Source organism: Thermobia domestica, chromosome 10 (assembly GCF_964235325.1).
Source record: "Thermobia domestica chromosome 10, izTheDome1.hap1.1, whole genome shotgun sequence".
Lineage (NCBI taxonomy): Eukaryota > Metazoa > Arthropoda > Insecta > Zygentoma > Lepismatidae > Thermobia > Thermobia domestica.
In genome coordinates, this window is record NC_137463.1 from 247,792,799 (window position 1) to 247,816,775 (window position 23,977).

A 23,977-nucleotide genomic window follows, 5' to 3' on the forward strand; every position below is an offset into this window, starting at 1 on the left:
AGTTATTCAAACATTCTGAATACTCATTTATGGGCGAAATTTGGTTCCCTTGGAAGTTTTTACGAGTTTAAAGGGCCGCCATTTTGAACATTTTCGTCTGATTATTCTGGTTAACGAACTGAAGATATTTCAACAATTAATGTTCGTGCCAAGTTTCATCTCAATCCGCTGAAAATTAGGGTGGTTACGGCATTCACAAATAGCGTTATATATATATACAGATAGATAGATAAACAGACACACAGAGGGAGAGAGAAAAAGTGTTTTGCTCCCTTCTCGCACCTGTGGTGCGTCAGAGCTAAATCGGGCCCCTTTGCAAAACGTAATGACCAGCCTAACCTAAACACAAACCTCTTACTTGCTAACGTAGAAACGTGGTCGGGAGGCGTAAGGCATGTAGAAATTGTATTTTTAATAACCATGAGTATGATCTACTTCCATGTTTTTCTTTTTAGTTTTATCAAGAGAAAAAGACAAAAACAAAAGAAAAAGTATTATCAGTACTAAACCTTACCAATAATAATTGCTACGAAAGACTAAATACGATCTCTTTTACCACCTCTCATGAGCTGCATAGTATATTATAAACAAAAATTTTTAAAAATGTCCTCACCGAAGATTCGAACTGGCGACCTTTGCATTTGTAAGCCAGCATCTTAACCACTACACCAAGATCATGGCATGGTGAATGTTTAGTTTTCGGCGTATTTGTTGTATTTGTGTTTTATGTTCCCACTTCAACAATTTTTACTCTTTTTTCTAAGTTCAACAGCTGTGTCTGGTTTTCTCTTTCGGTGTCGTCCTTTATTTACACTATGCACTATTCGTATTCACAGCTTGTGTCCCTCTGCAATGTCTTATTCAGATTAAACTTTTCTTTTTGCCCCTCAGTAAACATTTGATTGATTTAATTCTCATACTCTCCACGGATGAAGCGCAGGAATGCCAGACTCGAAAAATAGGTGTACATTTACTTTCCTGACAGATCATACATTCCAAGTTAAAATGCGTTTGATATGAGTATTTATCAGAATTGTGCTTTCATTGTAGCGAACAGTTGGGGATACATGGTCTATGTTGACATAGTCATGAAGTTCGGAATTAAAGAACAAAGAGTACTGATTTACTATGGGAACTTCTTTAATAATACTGACCATTTTCGAGTCAGAATTTAAAACAATTCTTACAGTAACCTACTGAAAGATCCTAATATCATTCTTTATTTTTATGATGTTCAAAATTCTGGTTCAAAGGAAACAAAATATTGTGGTTATAGATGTATATTCTTTGAGCTGCCTCTGTCATCTAGTGACGCTAATAGTTACAAGCAATATGTCAATCACTGTTAAGATATTTATGCATATTTCTGGCCCGTCATGTATGAAGCATGAGATCCACACCAAGAACACTATCTAGGGAATACTAGTGCCGTTAATATAAAGATAACCAAAAAGTTCTGTCGCTTTTGTGGATTTCTGTGTTCAATTGTCCCTCATACCATGAGCTGAAAGCGAATGGAAATAAGGCGAAGGTCAATTGTTGATAGGGGTATATCCAACATATTACCTGGTTGTGGCAGTTCAGTTACACCGTGAACTTGGGTAAGAACAGAGTGAACATAGGACTTCCACAGAGCGTCATAAGGGCGTGTATGTTGCACGAGTTCAAACTGGGATCAAACGCCGCTGCAGCGGGCAGAAGATACTGTAGGTCTTTGGTGAAGGTGTGACTACGTGGACAGTGCAGCGGTGGTTTGACAAGTTTAAAGACGCTGACGAAACACTCGAAGATGCACCACGTGCCGGAAGACCAACACATGTACAAAATGAAGATCTTCAGGCAGCCAATGAGGCGAATAGTGGCCAGACATGTGAGGAACTGGGACTACAATTCAGTGTGAGTGGAGAAACCATTCGGCAGAATCTCCATCAACTTGGGAAGCACTACAAGTTGGGTCGATAGGTCTCACATGATTTGACTCCGGATCAGAAGCCAACGTGAGCAGACACCTGTGTTTCTTTGCTGTCTCGTTTGAGGAAGGAGGCATTTCTGGACAGGGTGTTGACATGTGATGAGAAGTGGGTCCTGTACGAAGCTCAACGGCGCCGTCATCATTGGTTAGATTCCCTTCCCGTGAACCAAAACAGCCGAAACCAGCACTGCACCAGAAGAAGGTCTTCTTATATATGTGTTTGGTGAACTGCTCGTGGGATCGTGCATCGGGAACTGCTACCAGCTTGTCAGAGCATTAATGCAACTGTGTATTGTCAGCAGTTAAGCCGTGTTCAAGAAAAACTCAAAAATCTGGAGCCAGAACTTCTGAATCGCAAAGAGGTTCTCCTGTTACAGGACAACGTTAATTCCCACGTGAATAGGATGACCCGGGTCCACCATTTTTTGCGCCTTGGATGGGAAACACTATTGCATCCGTCATACTTCCCGGACATTGCACCGTCCGATTATCACCTGTTCCATTTCTTGGACAATCACCTTAGAGGACGCCAGTTCAAATTCGTAGTAGAGATGCAAAATGCACTTGATGCCTTTCTTCGCTTCACGGTCCACCAAGTTCTATCGCGATGGAATCCATGGCCTTCCAGAACGTTGGCAGAAGGTCATCGATGCTGATGGGAACTACTTTTGACCTTACAGGTACATCTTAGGTGATATATCGATGTTCGAAGGTGGTTGATGAAAAAGCGACAGAACTTTCTTGCATATCTTCATAAATTACAGCATCTGAAGTCGATTTGTGACAATATGCTGGGTCGTGTCTGCAGTGACAACGCTAGAGAGGGCTAAGAAGACTCGCGTCTCGTATGACGTCAAATCCGATAATTGTGAAAGAAAAGAAGGTGCCTGAACATTTTTTTTTTTTTTTTTAAATCTCACAACCACTGACTCCTTTTCCACACCAGACGAGTCTCGTGATTCATAAGCTCTCAAGCAAGGAGACTTGTTTATTATCATCATATTCTGTCCTCATTTTGTCCAGGGGCCGCGGTGGCTCAGCGGTAGAGCGTTCACCTCTGGTGCTTGACGTTCCGGGTTCGCTCCCAGCCCCCGCCAAGTGAACTTTGTGGTGAACAAACACCGTGTGCGTGGGTTTTCTCGGGCTTCCCGTTTCCTTCCACTTTCTTCATTCCACCATTTTCATTCATTACTCATCATCACCGTCTCCTTTAGCCTAACCGGCATAACCATGGAATGTAAAACTTAAAGATTTCATTTCATTTCATTTTGTCCAGTTCCATCCGTTCCAACACATCTGTTATTTCGTTCTGAACTTGAGGTGACGTATATTGACCGTTCTGGGGAATATGTATAACCATGGACTTCAATTTCTAATCTTTTTCCATCGTGTACTTGAAGTGCTGAAACATTTCAGTAGAACTCAACTCATAAGGATTTAATGCTTACAAATCTTTGAGTCCATATCCTCAATCCGCACGATATGGAAGTTTATTTACTGCGAGAAATTGCTTTACTTCAGCTACACACTTAACATGGTACCTATTCTTGCTATCTGTTCTGTTCCACATCTAGAATTCACGGGCGTCTCTGGCGGGGGGACGAGGGGGACAGGTCCCGTCAATATTTTATTCTAATTTAAATTATTTACTAACGACATAATAGCATATAAATGATAATAATTATATTTATTTGGAATATAATATTCAGGCTGTGAAACGATTGTGATCGAGTTTTTTAAATACCTTAGGGGGTCCGTGAAGGTAAGCAGAAAGGTAACAAATAGAATCGAAGTTAATAAACAGATTGGGCTAGGTAGTACCATTTAAATCACTTTCTTTGATGTCCTCCCCCAAATTTTGCATGCCAGAGACGCCAGTGCTAGAATTATACGTATTACCTTTACCCCCCTCCTACTGTATAGTCTTAACTTAAGTTCTGCCCAAAAAATTGTTTAAATGTGTCTTCTAGGCAGGGGTGTAGCCAGCAGGTTTGTGTAGGGGGGGCCCGTCGTTTTTGAGGGGGGGCCAGCTACAATGTACAAAGCCAAAAAAATGTATTGCTGCTAGTCTGCAAAACTAAAAACACTATTTTAGCTTCTTCTTCTTCTTCTTCTTCTTCTTCTTCTTCTTCTTATTATTATTATTATTATTATTATTATTATTATTATTATTATTATTATTATTATTATTATTATTATCCATAAATTATATTCAAGGTAGTTTTTATTATGCTTAATCCAGAACTACTGCCCGGGACCAAACGCTATACTTTTGTGCATAACTATAACGGAACCAAGAAAGTTCTGTCCCTTTTCGTGGAGGTCTGTGTTCAATTGGACTTCACATCGTGAGTTGAATGCGAGTGGAGATAAGGCGAAAGTCAGTTGTTGTTGTAGGTATATCCAACATACTACCTGGTTGTGGCAATTCAGACACACCGTGAACTTGCATAAAGACAGAGGGAACATAGGACTTCCACAGAGCGTCATAGGAGCATGTATGCTGAACGAGTTCAAATGGAGGTCAAACGTCGCTGTAGCGGGACAGAATATATGCCAGGCCTTTGGTGAGGGTGTCGTGATGACGCAGACATTGCAGCGATGGTTTAACAAGTTTAAGGACGATGACGAAACACCCGAAAACACCACGTGCCAGAAGACCAACACATGTACAAAGAGGAACTGGGACTACAATTCAGTGTGTGGAGAAACCATTCGGCAGCACATCCATCAACTTGTGAAGCACTACAAGTTGGGTCGATGGGTCTCTCATATTTTGACTCCGGGTCAGAAGGCAACGCGGCAGTCGCCTGTGTTTATTTACTGTTTCGGAGCCATATCTGGACAGGGCGTTAACATGTGATAAAAAGTGTGTCCTATACGAAGCTCCACGGCGTCGTCATCATTGGTTAGTGTCCCATGAACCGATTTCAAAACAACCGAAACCAGCACTGTACCAGAAGAAGGTCCTTCTGTGTGTTTGGTACATCGTGCATCGGGAACTGCTACCAGCTGGTCAGAGTATCAATGCAACTGTGTAATGTCAGCAGTTGAGCTGTGCTCAACAAAAACTCAAAACTCTGGAGCCATCACTTCTGAATTGCAAATGTGCCCTCGTTTACGGGACAACGCTAAGTCCCTCGTGGCTAGGATGACTCAGGACACCATTTTTCGCCTTGGATAGGAAACAATATTGCAACCACTATATTCCCAGCGTATTGCACCGTCCGATTATCATCTGTTCCATTCTTTGGACAATCACATTAGAGGACGCCATTTCAAATCCCTAGTAAAAGTCCAAAATGCACCTGATACTTTCTTCGTTTCAAGGCCCACCACATTCTACCGCGATGGATTCCATGGCCTTCCAGAACGTTTTCAGAAGGTCGTCGATGCTGATGGGGACTATTTTTCATCTTCCAGGTTAGGTGACATATCGATGTTCGAAGGCGGTGTGTGAAAAAGCAACAATACGTTTCTTGGTTACCTTTATATTTAAATTTAAGACATTGTATACAGAACCTATCTACACAAGATTGATTTTCTTTGAAATTACACTTAATTTCTTAACGGTTTCCTGACAAATATACTTATTTATTATTCGTGACTAAAAAAACATAATTATTTTATTACACTGACAAGGAAACGGTCTTAAGTGTAAACAACCGATTTGGCTGGGGTCCGGATATGTGTTACGGGAGACCAAAGTAGGAGACACGTATTTTGGCGTTTGGACCCATACGCAGAAATTTCCGAAATTCGGGACCCCAAAGTGGCCCTACATGCTATAACTAGGAAGCGAATGACGTTACTTGTACACAACCGATTTGGCTGGGGTCCGGATATGTATTACAGGAGACCAAGGTAGGAGGCACGTATTTTGGCGTTTGGGCCCATACGCAGAAATTTCTGAAATACGGGGCCCTAAAGTGGCCCTACATGCTATAACTAGGAAGCGAATGACGTTACTTGTACACAACCGATTTGGCTGTGGTTCAAATATGTGTTACGGAAGACCAAAGTAGGAGAAACGTATTTTGGCGTTTGGGCCCATACATGAAATTTCCAAAATACGGGGCCCCAAAATGGCCCTACATGCAATAACTAGGAAGCGAATGACGTTACTTGTACACAACCGATTTGGCTGTGATCCAGATATGTGTTACGGAAGACACAAGTAGGAGACACGTATTTTGGCTTTTCGGCCCATACGCAGAAATTTCCGAAATACGGGACCCCAAAGTGGTCCTACATGCTATAACTAGGAAGCGAATGACGTTACTTGTACACAACCTATTTGGCTGGGGTCTGGATGTGTGTTACGGGAGACCAAGGTAGGAGACACGTAATTTGGCGTTTGGGCCCATATGCAGAAATTTCCGAAATACGGGGCCCCAAAGTGGCCCTACATGCCATAACTAGGAAGCGAATGACGTTACTGGTACAGAATGTTGGCTTGGGTTGGAATGTTATAATATATCCAAAAGTATGAGACTTGTGTTTGTTGTTAGGTCCCACAAAAAGATATGTCGAATGTACAGGGTCCCGAATTTGGCGTATGTGGTACCACATGAAGTTGGCGTATGTGGTACCCATGCAATTCTGAACAGATGTTCAGCTGGCACGAGCCGTCGAGGGGGATCTGTTGACCACGAGGGTGTCAACGGAGCGAAAGAATGTTTGCGTTTTTCGCTTGTATTTCTAACTTCATGGCCTTATTGAAAATCTAGCAATATTGGACCCTGTACATTCGACATTCCTTTTTGTGGGACCTAACAACAAACACAAGTCCCATACTTTTGGATATATTATAACATATTCCAACACAAGCTAACATTCTGTACCAGTAACGTCATTCGCTTCCTAGTTATAGCATGTAGGGCCACTTTGAGGCCCCGTATTTCGGAAATTTCTGCGTATGCGCCTAAACGCCAAATTACGTGCCTCCTACCTTGGTCTCCTGTAATACATATCTGGACCCCAGCCAAATCGGTTGTGTACAAGTTACGTCATTCGCTTCCTAGTTATAGCATGTAGGGCCACTTTGGGGCCCCGTATTTCGGAAATTTCTGCGTATGGGCCCAAACGCCAAAATGCGTGTCTCCTACTTTGGTCTCCCGTAACACATATCCCGACCCCAGCCAAATCGGTTGTTTACTTTTAAGACCGTTTCCTCGTGAGTAGAAATAAAAGAGAGCGAATGAAACCCAAATTGAATAAAAGCATTGTTTCTCACCAAATTTTCCATCCTCTATGTCTTTTAAAATACTTGTTAAAGCATATAAAAATACACTGTACTTACAAATCAGTTTAGTACTTTGTTTTATGGCTGTATTTGTAGTACCTTGTTAAAACGTTTGTCTTCAAACTGTCAAATATAAATCGCAGTAAATTGTGTAATCTTGTGTCACAAAAAGTATCCTATTTTTCGATCGGTATAAGGAAGAGATACTATACTATTTTTCGATCGGTATGGAAAAACAATATTTCTCCATACTATTTTACCATAAATTATTAATTGTCAATAAACTTTGTTACTTTTAAATGAATGAAGCGAGATAACTTTACTATGATGTTTTAAAAGTTGGTCATTTGGGGGGGCCAGGAAACCATTTGGGGGGGGGCCGGCCCCGATGGGCCCCCCCTTGGCTACACCCCTGCTTCTAAAGGAAGCAGGGGATTTAGGATTTAGATTTCTGGACCTTCTGCATCTATGGTCATGTGAGCCCGTCGCATATGAGAGATGACGTCACTCGACGAGCACACATTTTATGGAAAGAGAAGGAGCAAAAGATTGGGGAAGGAAGGAAGCGGCCTGGGATCTGTATGTTAGGTATCGGTACCATCCCGGCATTTGCCTGGTGGCACCTCATTCAGGATGACTGGCCTGGAAAAACCTTTAACACTTTTTCGACCAAGTACACCCACCGGAAATCGAACCCGGAACCGCTCGCACCGAAGGCGAGAACTTAGCGACTACTATGCGCGGGACCACTCTACGGGAAGCAAACTTATAATCCTTTCCACTGCTTCAATGCTGGCTTTCCAATTGCAAAATTCCGTCATAGTAAGTCTGATTCCGTAGACTGTTCCTCAAAACTTTCCTACAAGGATAGTAGAATCCTTGGTCCCTTAAAATGGACTATTCTAAACAAGCCTTGTGCGATACCACTGACTTGACAAACAACGTTCTTTTCCAGATTTTTTAAAAATAGATACTTACGTAGATTGGGCTGAGTAAGTCTTTCGCCCCCAAGAACCGTCCCTTGTGCAATGCAATTCGAGGTTGTAGTTTTTGCACTTCACTACTTATTCTGAATATTATCTACTATATCTTCAACGCCAGGTATTTCACTGTGACTTTTCATGTTGGTCACTTATGAATCATTGGTTTAAGTATTTGGTTCTCTCGGCTGGTGAATAACAAACTTTTCCATAGATATACTATCTCGAAAAGATGTTTATAAAAAACACTACCACTTTTAAACTCAAATATTTTCTATTTTCGTAATGCTACTCATACTTTAGATGGAGAATATAAACAGCACATAAAATAACTTGAAAGAATTGTCTTTGAGAACTTGAAAGATATTTTTTAAATAAAGTGAGTCTGAAGATTCTACGTTCATTCATTCATTAGCCTATTGCGAGTAATACTTCTTTATATATATATATATATATATATATATATATATATATATATATATATATATATATATATATATATATATATATATATATCCAGTGGCGGATCCAGGATATGATCAAGGGAGGGGCTAAACCATAATTTGCCGTTTTACCCAGTGTAAAGCAGAATTGAAGCCCATTTTATCCAGTGTAAACCTGAGCGTCAAGGGGGGGGCTATAGACCCGTAGCCCCTCCTTGGATCCGCCCTTGTGTGTATATATATATAGATAATCACATTACGTTTATACAGGAACAAATATGGAGTATCCAATGAAAAATGAAAGCAAAACTTGTCACCAGTCAAAGCATGATTATAAGCATAGAGTGGTTGTGAAATGCCTATTTTGTTTATTAGTGTGATCGCTCTTTCCAAAATATGTTTTACATGCTGAGTATAGCCTAGTGAGATTCGAAAGGACAGCTGAACAACATATATATATATAGGCTATAACGATTTAATTCAATATACGTGGGTCGTTCAATACATTTTTTCCTTAAACTGTCAAAAAAAAGTACACTTGCGAACTATACATGCGTAGTTGTTTCCTTCCTCACCTCCGCATATAATCCCCATTGAGATTCAGGCATTTGCTTCACCGCTGCATCAATTTGTTCAAACGTTTTGCAAAAAAAAATCAGGACTCCGACTATTTAATAATCGGAGTCCTGATAATTTTTGACTTGTCCTCTTAGATTTTTATTTATTTATATGATTTTCTGGATACGAAAGGTGTAACTGGATATGAAATAGAAAAAACGAAAATAACCTAATTTTAGTTTGAATTTCCTTAGAAGCAACATAAAATTAATTGTGGAGGTAGATTTTAGTTCTTAAGAGCCTGACATACTAAAAATAATACAAAATTTACCATTTTTCTTTTGATTGTTTTTCATAAGTGAAAGGAGATAATGAAATGCAACTTACCACAATCATAGATAATGTTATTCTACAACTGAAAATATGTGAACCTGAAGAATTTTCAGTGTTGCCATCCATAGAAATTACAGTGTTGCCAGAATAACATTTCCCAAAAAATCTAAGTTAAAGCAGCGACTAGAGGAATGAACTCAACTCCTTTTAATTTCGTATCATGTTGTTTTGGTATCCTGTGAACTATTTTTTAAATAACATTATTATTTAATTTTAATAACTGTGTGCTAAAAATATTTTATTTATTACAAACTAAATACAACTATTATTTAAAAAGTAGTTCACAGGAAACAAAAACAACATGATACGTAATCAAATACAGTTGAGTTCGTTCCTCTAGTCGCTGCCTTAACTTAGATTTTAGAGAAATTGTTATTCTGGCAACACTGTAATTTCTATGGATGGCCACACTGACAATTCTTCAGGTTTATATTTTCTGTTGTAGTGCAACATTATCTATGATTGTGGTAAGTTGCATTTTATTATGTCCTTTCACTTATGAAAAACAAGCAAAAGAAAAATTGTAAATGCTGTGTTATTTTTAGTAAGACAGGCTCTTAATTTAAGTAAACAGCAGCTGTGCATCACCAATGAATGACAACTTTACTGATTCATATAATCAAGATTATACATAAACATAAGTGAACACTAAAACAACTCATATTGTATTCGGTTCAACAACACGCCAACATCCATTATTTGGTCATGTGTGCATACAACATACTTTGCAACATATATACAGGGTAAATCAAAATGATGGACCGGATTTCAGGTGAAATCTAATAAACATATTATTGTGACTCGTGAGAGATACGCTTCGAAAGGTTAACTTTCAAAGTTTAGTTTGCACTTTCTACCGCTAAGAGTCAGCAGAAAAGAAAATGGCGTTGACTGGAGCGTAGAGAAGGCGGGTTTGCCAGGAGATAGACTGTGGTGATCACATAGAACATTTGTGACATGTTTGAAGAAAATTTTGACAGGTTATCTTTCTTTCACATGGCTTACAAATTTTCTGAAATCGGATAAATCACTTTGACTAACCCTGTATATTCGCAGTTTCATTAACGTATCTTCATCAACACAGGGTTTAAACATCGTGCAAGCCTATATTCATGGTAAGAGTTTGCATACTATTGACATTAGTTATATCTCAAAGCATGAAACTTAGTAATATTTGGATAGTTCCAGCGAGAGAACATGATCATTTGACTGTTTGAGTAATATTTGAATATTTAAGACTCATTTCAACCTTATAGTTTAGTGACAGAAAAAAACGTGGGAAGATGGACTGGTGGAACTTTAAACTTGATACTTTAGTGTGACATATTTGGACTTGTACTAATCAGTCAAAATTGCTTCAATAAGCAATTATCGCAACAGGAATCTAATATTTAATTACAAATAAGGTTCTTCCACTATCTGAAACTGGATATCTTGTACTATTTTATTCTTGCATTCTAATCGTGGCCTTCCTTTGAGTGTTTCTCATTCGGACATTCCCTCCATGACTAATAGTGTGACATCTCCATGTTTTATAATGTATCCAATCATCTTATTAATAGGGATGCGCACGAGACAAGATTTGAGGCTGTCTCGTCTCGAAAAGGTGTTGTAAAAGTAGTGTCTCGACTCGAAAAATGTATTCTTCTCTATTGGATGAGCTGTGTCTCGACTCGAATTTTGTCAGGAAAATTCTGTCTCGACTCGTCTCGTGCGCATCCCTACTTATTACCTCTTCTCGAACATGATGTGTACTGCCTTTTTCCTCTACTATTTTATTCAATACTTTATCCATCTATCCTATTTTCAACTTTCTTCTTTAGTGCCACATTTCAAAGACTTCCATTTCCCGTTTTACTTCGTGTGTTAAGAATCCAAACCACATCCATTCAACGCCACACTCCACATATGTTTTCATCAGACTTTTCTTCAGTTCTTGGTCAATATTTATTCAGTATATTAGCGGACAAAACTAGCTAACTAGCTAGCTCTATGTCCTGTGGAATCCGAAGATTCAATGTCGTATTCACAGAAGCTCTCCATTGACTTATGTCCTTAGCCAACTGGATCCAGTTTCTACTTTGTATTCTTATTTCTGCGAGATTCATCTTCATATTGTCCTCCTATCTACGCCTAGGTCTTCCAAGTGTACGTGTCCCAATTGGTTCTCCAGTCAAGACTTTGAAAGCATACCTACATCCTTCCATTCTGGCTACATGACCTACTCACCTGACATTTATAGACTTGATGACCCTGACTATGTTTAGTAAATGGTATAAATTTTGCAGCTCCTCGTTATAAAGTTGCCGCTATTCTCCATTCCCGTTCCTCTTAGGTCCAACTCAGTGGCGTATTTAAGGGGCAGGGGGCTTCCGGGCTTAATCCCCCCCCGGAATTGTATTTACTATATCAAAGTAAATGAAATATCTTGCAGAATTTTCACATTTCCAGGAACAAACTTAGCCAAATCTCCCCCCTTCCCGAAACAAAATCGAAAATACGCCACTGGTCCAACTATTCGTCTCAAGATCTGCAAACAAAACTAATTATGAAATTCAGTAATTAGTATACTTATGTATACGATACAGGACATTTTAGTAATACTTTCTTATTTGAAACTTTTAGCTATTCTAGTAACTGTTCAGTTTAGAACAAAAATATATTTGTGGTCATAGTAAACAAGTACAAGTCATGTGCTACTTCATTAGTTTAATATCCGACTTATCTTCACTGTTTTCTTCTTTGTTCTACATGCTGTTTACTTACCGAAACCACTTTGAGTCGTGGATAGAGAACACCAGAATCAAAGTGAAGTCTTTGATCGACTACGGCTCTCTTCGCCGGATCTTTCGGATACAGTTTATCATCTTTGCCGTATTTGCTAACGAGGTAGGCAGCAATTGCATGACTGAAAGAAATTGTATTAACCAATATTAATTTTTAAAAAAATAAGCTAACTCTCTCGTATATTTTGTACAAAATCTTACAAAAACTAACATATAAAATGGTCAAAAGAGTGGTACGAAATGAATTTTTAAACTACTCATGTTAGATCATAAATTTAAATAAATTATAAATGAAGAATCGGGAGAATTAAGGTAGTAGAAAGAAACAGAAAAATCTTAGTGCAAACCCAATTACACAATATTGTCTACTGCTACTATGAGAAGTCGAATACTGTCGTATGCATATTCGAATATTAAAACAAACACATTCTTTGAATATTTGAACAAATTAATTATCCGAATAATTATTGGAACTTTTTTTTCGAACATTTTTTTTGATTTTCCGTCGTATAGTCACGGGCTGGTCAACGAAAATAGTTACCACACTAGGCTAGAACTGCTGTAGCTTGTAGATGCAGGTCTATTCCAACCAAATTCCAAAAGGATATTGCAAAGGAAACTTCATGCAATGGACATTTTGAGTAGTGGTACTTATCCCCCTAAATACTTGGACCCAATCCCCCCAAAATTTTGTATGCTCCCCCCGCCCAAAAAAGTAGACTGGAGAAGAGAATGGAGTTGGTTGAAGCAAAACCAAGATACTTACTTTTGTATAGAGATGCAAGGGCTCGGAAAAAAGCGGTTTTTTTGGAAAAAACTCGGTGTTTTCTGCTTCGCTTTTTTGCTTGGGAAATTTTGGGCTTTTTTCAAAATTCTGCTTTAAATTGATAAAGCAGACTTTGTTTCGCTTCTCTATAACACAAAAAGTCATTTAATTAATGGTTGATGCTGATAATAATATAACCTCGAAAATGAACTATGAATTTCGAAAAGATATTTCAAACAATTTTTCTTCAACATATTTACATTATGAATTCCACAGGATTAACCAATGTATATACTAAGAATTTTTTTAACTTCCTATATACAAAAGTAAGCAGAGTTGGCAAGAATCATGGTTGTTTTTGAAAATGGCAAAAACCCGTTTTATGGGGGATGTTTAAACCAGGCTTTTTTGGTTTAAACAGGGCTTTTTTGATTTAGATTTTTTGCTTTTTGTATTTATATTACATACTCACAGAAATAAGTTGGTTTCGCCTTGGTGTTATTATGCAACAGCGGGGTTATGCCGGAAGAACTCCCATAAGCTTAAAGAAGTCCGGTCAGTAAATTTCTTAATTGAGAATCTCCCGCCCTAGCCATCGGGAAAATCCCGTCATTACTTTAAATGTAAGACAATAAAGGGAAAATCCTGTTATTGCTTTGCATGTAAAATTTAAAGATCAACGTATCATAATCAGTACGCTAAAACTGAGGTATTAAATTACAAATTTAGTGCGTAGATATCATTGAAAGTCCAATCCAAGCTAATGTTGGAAGCTACGTAGGCAATCGATAAATTTTGCCAATTTCTATCAATATATTTAAGCAATCTTGGCTTCTTTATAAAACAACAGGCATTTACGCATGCAGAAATATACAATTTGGTTTCGTTTCGTATGTTTAGGCTTAACATCCTTACGAAATACCGAGGTTATCAAGGAGAAGACTTTCGCTTAAACTGACATCCGAACCGCTACTTGGTTTACGCATGAAAGAAGGGTTGTGGTTTGACCGAGAATTGAACATGGGACACCTTGATTAAAAGGTGAAAGGGAAATAAAATTATTGCAGGTGGTTTGATATCCGGAAACGTCATCATGAAGTTCACACTATTCACATTTTTCATTCTTTTTATTTTTTTGGTTTAAACCAGTTATTAAAAAAAAGTTGGTGTAAACCAGCCAACCCTAAAAGTAAACACTTCTTTTAAAAAAATACACAAATAACTAGCAGAATAGTATGTAGTATTTTTACTTCAAAATATTCCATACTCTCTTTTTGAAACAAAATAAAAATAAAATAAAACATAAGAGAAATACTTAGATTTATATGATACACTTGAAGACTGCACATCTAGAGCTTTTGGTTCTGTATATTCTTGAAATTCTACAGTTAAGTTTTATATAACCACCATCACGGTTTACCCAATCCTCAAGTTTTCTGAATTTTTAACAAGAGGGATTCAACATATCATTACGGAACCCCCCCCCCCCCCAAAAAAAAAAAACCCTACGGAATATATTTAAGTTAAGCTAAATACAACTGCACAACAAACATGACTGAGTGATTAGCTTTTGCGATTCTATCGAGAAGTCCGGGATTCAACCAGCATTCGACCATTCTGACAAAGTTTTTCTTCATTCCATCTGTGAATGTAGAAATAGTGCGTGTACTGTGAGTTGGCCGACTTCCTTTCTTATTGTTTTTAAATCGTTATTATTACTAATTACCAGCAGTGACGGTTTTGCGAAGGTTAGGGGGGCGGTCTTTCGGACTAAAGTCCGTTCCCCAAAGTTACGGAATGTCTGCAACAAACGAAATATCTATTAGTTATGCCTTTACTCATAAACTTTAAGCTCCCGTCAAATAAAAATTACGAATGTTTAGAAAAACTAAACATTAGTAAGAAAAAAACCTTCCCAAAATACTTTTGTAAATCCGCCACTGATTCTCAGTATGAAGTGATTTTTAAGGTTGTATCCGGAAGATTATTGCTAAATATATAAACGAAACGAAATGTTAGTTATGCCTGTACTCATAAACTTCAAGCACCTCCCAAATAAAATGAGGACTTTTTTAGGAAACGAAACAATAAGAAAAACCCCTCCTAAAGATCTTTTCTAAATCCGCTACTGATTCTCAGTATAAAATGATTTTTAAGGTTGTATCCGGAAGATTATTGCTAAACATGTAAACGAAACGAAATATTAGTTATGCCTGTACTCATAAACTTCAAACACCTCCCAAATAAAATTAGGACTTTTTAGGAAACGAAACAATTAAAAAAAAACCTCCTAAAGTACTTTTCTAAATCCGCTACTGATTATTTGTATAAATTGGTATTCAAGGTTGTGTCCGGAAAATTATTGCTAAATCACTTCACAGCTAGAGTATAACAGAAATGTGGAAGTACGGTTTGACGGATATATTGAAAAACGTACGCTTTGACGGATAAATAGAAAAACGGGCAAGTTTAACTTTTGCGCTAGAAGCTAGAGTACTAAAAGCTCTTAGAAATGAAACACGGATGACAAACTAAAATGATCTAGAGAAGAAAAAAATGTCGATAACTCAACAGTTAAAATAAAGTTAAATAGCCTCTAAAATTGCCCTCAAATGCTACATTCTTCATGTTAGTTTTAATTCGTAAAACATGTGCTCCATCCATCTTGATGGTGAATTTCAGAGCGAAATATCGCATTTAGGTCATGGAATTCTTATCTAACTATAGAATATACTATAAGAAAGCTATTTAGATAGAAAAATCAGGAAAATGAAAAAAGCCAAAATTTCCAAAATTCTCGTTTTTTTTTTCAAAAAAGCCGGCTTTTTATGTGAAAAAAACCATCAATTCAAAAAAGCCGGCTTTTTTGCATCTCTACTTTTGTAAGCTAAATTTTATTCAATTTAGCGTTCTCAGAAGCATTATGGTATATAAATGTATCATTCTTAAAAACATCATTATGGTATATCGTTAAGTATGCTTAAAAGCATCATTATACTATATCAATTAAGCGTTCTTAAAAGCACAATTATTATATATGAATTAAGCGTTCTTAAATGCATCATTGTGGTATATCAATGAAGCGTTGTTAAAACCATAATTATGGTATGTTTAAAGTTCGATTATGTCATTTTCAGGAAAGAATTATTCTTACAAAAAAAAAAAAAAAAAAAAAAAAAAACTAATTGGTCGGATTTTTAACTGTGTTCCAATAACGCAAAGCGTCGACAGAGGTGGATCCAGGTGGGGCGATTGCCCCCCAGAAGAGGAAACTTTCTTATTTTATATATAAATAAAATCCGTCCCACAGTTTGGAGCTCTTAAAAGTAGCTCTAAGTAGCAGTATTACAATCCACCGCCCCTCCCCCAGAAGTTCGTCCTGGATCCGCCCGTGGGCCTCGAATACATCGAAAACCTAATGAGATTTTTCACTCAAAGTGTGTGGTATATGTAGTTGAAGCTGGAGAACGTTCTTTGGTGGTATGGGCGAGTTCGTCAGGCTACGATGCACTCATACAGGTGAATGTGAACATTAACCAGGATGCTTATTTAAACAATTTTAGTGACCGGATTTTATTTATCCTACATCTTTATGATCAACATACACTGAACATTTCATCTTCCGAGATCACCACTGCTTTGTTTACACGACTGCAAACGTTTCTACATGGTTTGAGGAAGATTCAAGGACATTAGGATATCTGGTATGGCCTACAAAATTCCAAGATTTAAATTCAATTGCAATCTGTGATGCTACTCGGAGCAGCGGGTGAAATGCAGAAATAGGCATTTCAACCTTTGCTTTAAGTATGAGCTTCTCTGATAAGTGAGTTCATATCCGTGTGATAAAGGGTATCTCCACCCAATGCATTGTTGACTCTCTACTTTCTTGACCAGTGAGTACCAGGTCGATATGGGTATGTAGAGAACCGGTAGGCTCTGTAGGTCACGAATACGTTCGTTTCGATGTCGCAAAGTGAAGTGTGTTCGAAAGAAATCGAAAAATCGATCTATGATCTTTATAGTGTTGTAGTCACTTCTCGGGTCACCGTGCGCTATGGGAGAGGCATCCAGTAGAGATATTTGGATCTAGCCTTATTTCCTGACTGCTGTAATTCAATGCTGCACACTGCCCTTGAAACCACAGAGGTCCAGCAGGATCATCACAAGAAGTGAGAAGAATTGGCCCAGAAGTATGGATTGTTTACTTATATGGGGCGCGTATTTCCGGTGACCGACGGACCCCTCGGGCATTGTGGGTGTGAGGGGAACAGAAAGACAAGCTAGTTTCCGAATATACAAACCCCGGTGTCACATTTGGAGTTGTTCCAGTGCTGAAACTCAAAACGGCCAGACACTGTTGATCACTCTTAGCTATTTCGATCCATATGTTAGCTGAGCTTGGTTTGTTTCCAGTTGGAACCCATTCTTGTGCTTAGTTCTGATATCCAGTAGACCTGTAGCTAGAAGTGTGTTATGGGGAAGTTCAATTTGTTCCCTCACACACACACACACACACACACACACACACACACCACACAATACCAAGCTCAGCTGACATAGAGTCGAAATGATTAGCAGTGTCTAGCTGTTTTGGGCCCTGGCACTGAAACAACTTCAGATGCGACATCGCGGTTTGCATATTCAGAAACTAAGATGTCTACACGTTTTCTTCATACTGACATTGCCCGAGGGGCCCGTCGGTCACCGGAGATACGTGCCCTCACAAGTAAACAATACGTGCTTCTGGGCTGGTTCTCGATACCGCTTGTGAGAATCCTGCTAGCTCTCTGTGGTTTCATGAATATTGTGTGGCATAGAAGCACGCAGCAAAGTCAGGAGATGAGGATAGACATAGACCCAAAAATCTCCATCGGAAGTCTTTCCAGTATCGCACGGTGGCCCGAGAAGTGACTACAACACCGTAGGGACCGTCGATCGGTTTTTCGACTCCTGTTCGAAGACACCTCACTTTGCAATATTGAACCCAACGTATTTGTGACCGACGGAGCCTACCGGCTCTGTATATACACATATCGACGATGGTACTCACCGGTCAAGAAAGTAGGGAGTCACTGGAGATGTCCTTTGTAATTTCGCACTTATTAACAGACTCTAGGTGGTTATCAAAGTTAGAGGCAGTGTTACCTGGTTTTGAGTGATTTTTTTAAAACATGGTTCTATATTAATTAACTCGGACTTCCATAATTTGATATAAATGACCATGTATGGTAAAGAAAATGCCTGCTAGGTACTAGACTTGTATAAATGTAACTTTTCTCTTCAGCCGTTTCTAATTGACTCTTATTGGTAGTTACAGTGTGTATTGACTTAGTCTTCGCCACTGGTGGAAAATACGTTAAATAAATAAAACATACCTGTCCCAAACGGGGAATCCGTTATCAACTATTGTAGGAACCGTATGCTGTGGATTTAACTGGAAAGAAAGAAAAAATTAGGGATATTAGTAGAATGATATTAATACACATAGAAAGATTTAGAAGTGACTGCAATCTACGAGGGTACGTCAAAAATTATCCGCAATGTAACTATAACTTTTCTTACATTGTTTATACTAAGCTCTGTCCTTGTTTATTTTATTGTTATGCTGTTGCAGTCATGCTAGGAAACTTTCATCCTAACTCCTCCATTTGTCTTAATTAATACTTTTCTGACCAGCGTATATACTTATCTATTAAAATAAAAATAGTTTCAATAACTTAACATTACCTTCATCAGACGTTAACTAAAGTTTATTCAAGGAACGTTCAGTACCTTATGTAAACAAATACACGTGGTGATTGTTTCATCGTATTGGTTAAAGAGTCTTGGAACATCCATGCGTCAGTAGAAAATAGTTCATTATGAAATAAACTGTTTGTTAAAGTTTTTGTTGCTTAAAAGACTTATTACCAAAAATGCCATTTTCTTACAACTAAATAACACAAACAACACTGCACCTAAGAACTAAATTGAAATAATGCAGTAAAAGAGAATACGCATGCGTAGAAAGTGGCTTTGACTCACTTTACGCGCGAATCACAGTTTACAATATGGCCGCAGGGGCGTGGGTTATGTAAAATACGGAACAGGGAACAAGCACGTCCTTCTCGAAAGAAGCGCTGACCACCCAATCATCCAATGACTGACGGAGCAATATCATTCTACAATGTTTACATCAGGATCAGAAGGTTCGTTGAATTACAAGTAGCAGAAACACCTTCATAACATTAAGTTAATATTGATGTATAATTTTAATTGTTTCATTTTCTAATTTCCCCGGGATTTTCAATAACATATACTATAAGCTTAGAGAAAGAGTTAAACAACATAGGGACGATGTTAGAAGAGAAAATAACATTAAAGAGAAAATAACGTTATATACAAATATGTTAAGAAAACAGGACATGCCATAGATTGGGAAGGGGTGCTAAGTCTAGAAGAAGAGAGTAAAACAATAATATAAAAGTGGAAAGAAGCACTAAGGATTAAGAGAGAAAAAATGAGATATTAATGAACTGGACAAAAGAATACAAATATATGAATTATGGAATAGATTGTTAGAACGAATGGAAGGATAACAATTACGGATATAAAAAAAATTACGAAGAGAAGCAATAAAAATAAAATTATACCCACATACCACACGACATCCTTAGGATGTCCCATTTTGATCCCAATTATCCCCTATAATTCCTGGAATTATCGCGACAATGAGTAGACATCCCATGGACGTCCTGCATGGGACGTCCTAAAGGATGTCCACGGGACGTCCCGGATGGGACAGGAGATCCCAGAGAAATCCCACGCCGGACCTACCTAGGACCATATTACCCCAAGATTAATCAGTGGAAATCCCGTTGAATATCTTGTTTTCCGGGATATTAGCGGACAAATGGATATCCCGAGGAGATCCTATGGATGTCCCGGGACCAACTTCGGATGATCCTGGGATGTCCCATTGTCTATTGCGGATCAGTCTTGGACGTCCCGTGGACGTCCGTGTGCTATGTGGGATATGATAGAACACTAAATTGAGAACAAACCAAAATTAACTAATATTTGGAACAATTTATTAAAATAATAATAATAAAAGAAAAAGTGAAATTAATAATGATTATAAAAACAGTTATACTAAAGCTTTAAAATGAAACAGTAAATTATAAAAAAAAACCTGATTGCTACATATTAAAAATTTTAAAATTATTTAATGAAACAATTAAAATTAAACAGCGGTACATCGTAGTCTAGTGGTTAGAGCGTTGGACTTATATCCGAGTAGTCCCGGGCTCGATTCACGGCCGGTACTTCCCAGCGTCGTGAGGCAAACTGGGGAGTCACGTGAAAACAAGACGTGACAACCACTAGGTCTAGGAAGGGCGTCTCAGTATACTAACCACGTGCTCGCCGTTAAGCTGGACGCAGTTCAGCCGATCGCTAGCAGATGGCGATGGAGTAGGTTTAGGCTCACAACATGAGCTGTTACGCTAAGTGGTTCGTTTCGTTTTAATTAAAATTACACAACAATATTAATTTAATGTTATCAAGATATTTTTGGTAGTTAAAACGTTAAGATGAAGATAGCGTTAAGTTAATGAAACTGTTACGACTTACTTTAATTTTTAACAAATACTTACGTACTCTGGTCAGAATCTTAAAACGGGTAAACGTCCCCTGAACGGGACGTGTTATCATCTGCATGACCTTCAAATACACTCTCAATAATTAGTCAGGTTTCTAGCCTCAGCAAGCCATTATCGCACTTCACATCTCTCAACAACTGGTGTTTCATGGTTGAATGAATTTTCTCTTTTTCCTGAATTCAGCATTGCAACCTTCTGTCTTAAGATAAAAAAGTTTAACAGAATAAGGAGATATCACTAATAAATTTGATTTCGAGAGTATACTAAGTAATACGAAGTACATCGCACATAATCTTATTATTAACTTCCTAGTAATGATAAGAGACAAGACTTGAAACTTAAGGCTTTTATAAGATTCAGGAGTAGTAGTTAACTCTTGCGAGTGACATCTTTCTAGACTATCTTCTCGAATGTGAATCAGTTTTATCAAAAACGACTCAGGTGATTCTGCTTACATTTCATAAATAAATATTTAAATCCAATAACCCAAGAATAATGTGTAAAAAAAATTCTTATATAAAAATATGCAGGAAAGGTAATTTCCTGTTAGGGCTGTTTTTTTTTTTTTTTTTTTTTGTGTGTGTGTGTGTGTGTGTGTGTGTGTGTGTGTGTGTCTAATACGGCATGCGATTTTATTGATACTTCCTTCAACTTGCAGAAATATAACTGTTTGGGATTGCAATACATCAAGTTTACGTGAGGTAAAAGGAGTAAATTCTACCCGATGTTGCACCTTTGAACATGCTCATGCAAAATAATTTTCCAGTGAAACCTACCGAATAAATTATTCGATTTTATTAAAATATGTGTACAGTTATCTTCTTTATCGCATTCAAACAATCCTCACTTTTTGCGATTGAAAATAGTAGGGTAAACGGGAACAAATACCCCAGACTTTGGGATTTCCATATTTTAAATAATATAATAAGAAAATAATTTTCTGTAAAGACGTTCGCCAAAATTGCTAGATTTTGTCATAATAAAGAGTATAGTTTGTTTATAGCTTAACAAACATCCCAATGCATGTAGTTAAAATAGATCAAGGCCCCCTTATTCTCTCGATATTCTGAAAGTTATTTCCGCGATAACTTTCGTGAAAAGTATTCGCTTTTGAACAACGTAGTATATATATTGCTTGCGATTTAAATTAGTGAAGAATGGGGATAATCCTAGGAAGGTCATTCCGCTGGTACTTGGAAGTCTCTTCAATGGTAACTTTCGTAAAGAAAAAAATAAAATAAATAAAAATAAAAAATGGAATATGTGCATTGTAGTATATTATTTCGGATGCCTCAAATTTGCCACAATTTCCTTGAGTTTAAAATTTTCAAGCCATCTTTCAAGTCTTTTTTTCCTTTTTCCGCAGCGCGGCTATATGAGACTTGGACGTACAGTTTAATGTCGAATCCGAACCACTATCATTCAATAATCTACCGGGAATCGGACCCGGGGCCTCGTCCACCTAAAGGGCGCGTGGTAGTCATAGACCAGCTGGGAGGGCTTTCCATCTATAGATGTAGCCAAAACTTTTCGTATGGGTATGCACAAAGGTAATTAATTCATATTCACCATCTTACTATAACGTTCTTAAGTGCTCATTTGATGTACCTTTAAGTGGATTTTGAAAACATAAAATGTTATTTTAAGGAATCACTCCCTCTCCTTTGGCCTAGGCGGCATAATGTGGGACGTTAAACTTAATGAATGATGACAAAGGGACCTATATTTCCCCTGCAATTTTTAACTTTTAAGTACGCCAATGTAGTGCTAATAATTTATACACTACCATTACACTGCCAGTCCTAAGCCTGGATAAAGTGTGAAGGGCAGTTGACATTGCGCCTCGAGGTTGTAGCCTACTTAGTACAACCTACTAGTAGACAGCATATAATTTATCGTGACATTTTATAAATGTCAATATCGCATGTTATAAATTCATGTGGATATTCTAACCAGCAGTATTTTGCCTAGGATGTGCTAACACACTGAATAATCTCTTGAAGAAACATCCAAATTTAAGGCGCCAACACCTGGAAATCTCCCCCCCCCTAAAAAAAAGACTGTTTTAAAATGTTAAATTACACTCGAATATTAATCTAGCAAACAGTAGGAAATATTTTTCATACTATTATTATTATTATTATTATTATTATTATTATTATTATTATTATTATTATTATTATTATTATTATTATTATTATTATTATTATTATTAGCATCGCCGATTTCCTTCTGAATCGGTCTTATTGTCTTTAGTTTAATGTTCCATGATTATGCTTTGAGGCAGTGGTATAGAGAGGGAGGCTCACCCAGCTCGATCCCCCCCCCTCCCCGTTAGTGCCGTAATATCGAATATGATTTTGTATTATTATTTGTGATTCCGATGTTTTGACTTTTTAAAAAATATAATTTATCATCACAAAATGTATTTTAAAGTCATGTTCAAAAGAATAACTTCTTCATTATTGATTGATTTTAAACTCAAGGAAATTGTGGCAAATTTGAGGCATCCGAAATAATATACTACAATGCACATATTCCATTTTTTATTTTATTTTATTTTTATTTATTTTATTTTATTTTATTTTATTTTTCTTTACGAAAGTTACCATTGAAGAGACTTTCAAGTGCCAGCGGAATGACCTTCCTAGGATTATCCCCATTCTTCACTAATTTAAATCGCAAGCAATATATATACTACGTTGTTCAAAAGCGAATACTTTTCACGAAAGTTATCGCGGAAATAACTTTCAGAATATCGGGAGAATAAGGGGGCCTTGATCTATTTTAACTACATGCATTGGGATGTTTGTTAAGCTATAAACAAACTATACTCTTTATTATGACAAAATCTAGCAATTTTGGCGAACGTCTTTACAGAAAATTATTTTCTTATTATATTATTTAAAATATGGAAATCCCAAAGTCTGGGGTATTTGTTCCCGTTTACCCTACTATTTTCAATCGCAAAAAGTGAGGATTGTTTGAATGCGATAAAGAAGATAACTGTACACATATTTTAATAAAATCGAATAATTTATTCGGTAGGTTTCACTGGAAAATTATTTTGCATGAGCATGTTCAAAGGTGCAACATCGGGTAGAATTTACTCCTTTTACCTCACGTAAACTTGATGTATTGCAATCCCAAACAGTTATATTTCTGCAAGTTGAAGGAAGTATCAATAAAAT

At 37.4% G+C, this 23,977-nt stretch overlaps 1 protein-coding gene across 1 annotated transcript in view; it reads right to left on the minus strand.

Moving 5' to 3' along the window:
* Positions 1 to 23,977, minus strand: part of LOC145661885 (glutathione S-transferase 1-1-like) — a 95,339-nt gene that overhangs the window by 47,089 nt on the left and 24,273 nt on the right. The window contains exons 3-4 of the mRNA XM_081727227.1: positions 18,522 to 18,580; positions 12,358 to 12,499 (exon numbers count right to left, since the gene is read on the minus strand). Of these exons, the coding sequence (XP_081583353.1) occupies positions 12,358 to 12,499; positions 18,522 to 18,580 (201 nt within the window). The remainder of the gene's footprint in view (positions 1 to 12,357; positions 12,500 to 18,521; positions 18,581 to 23,977) is intronic.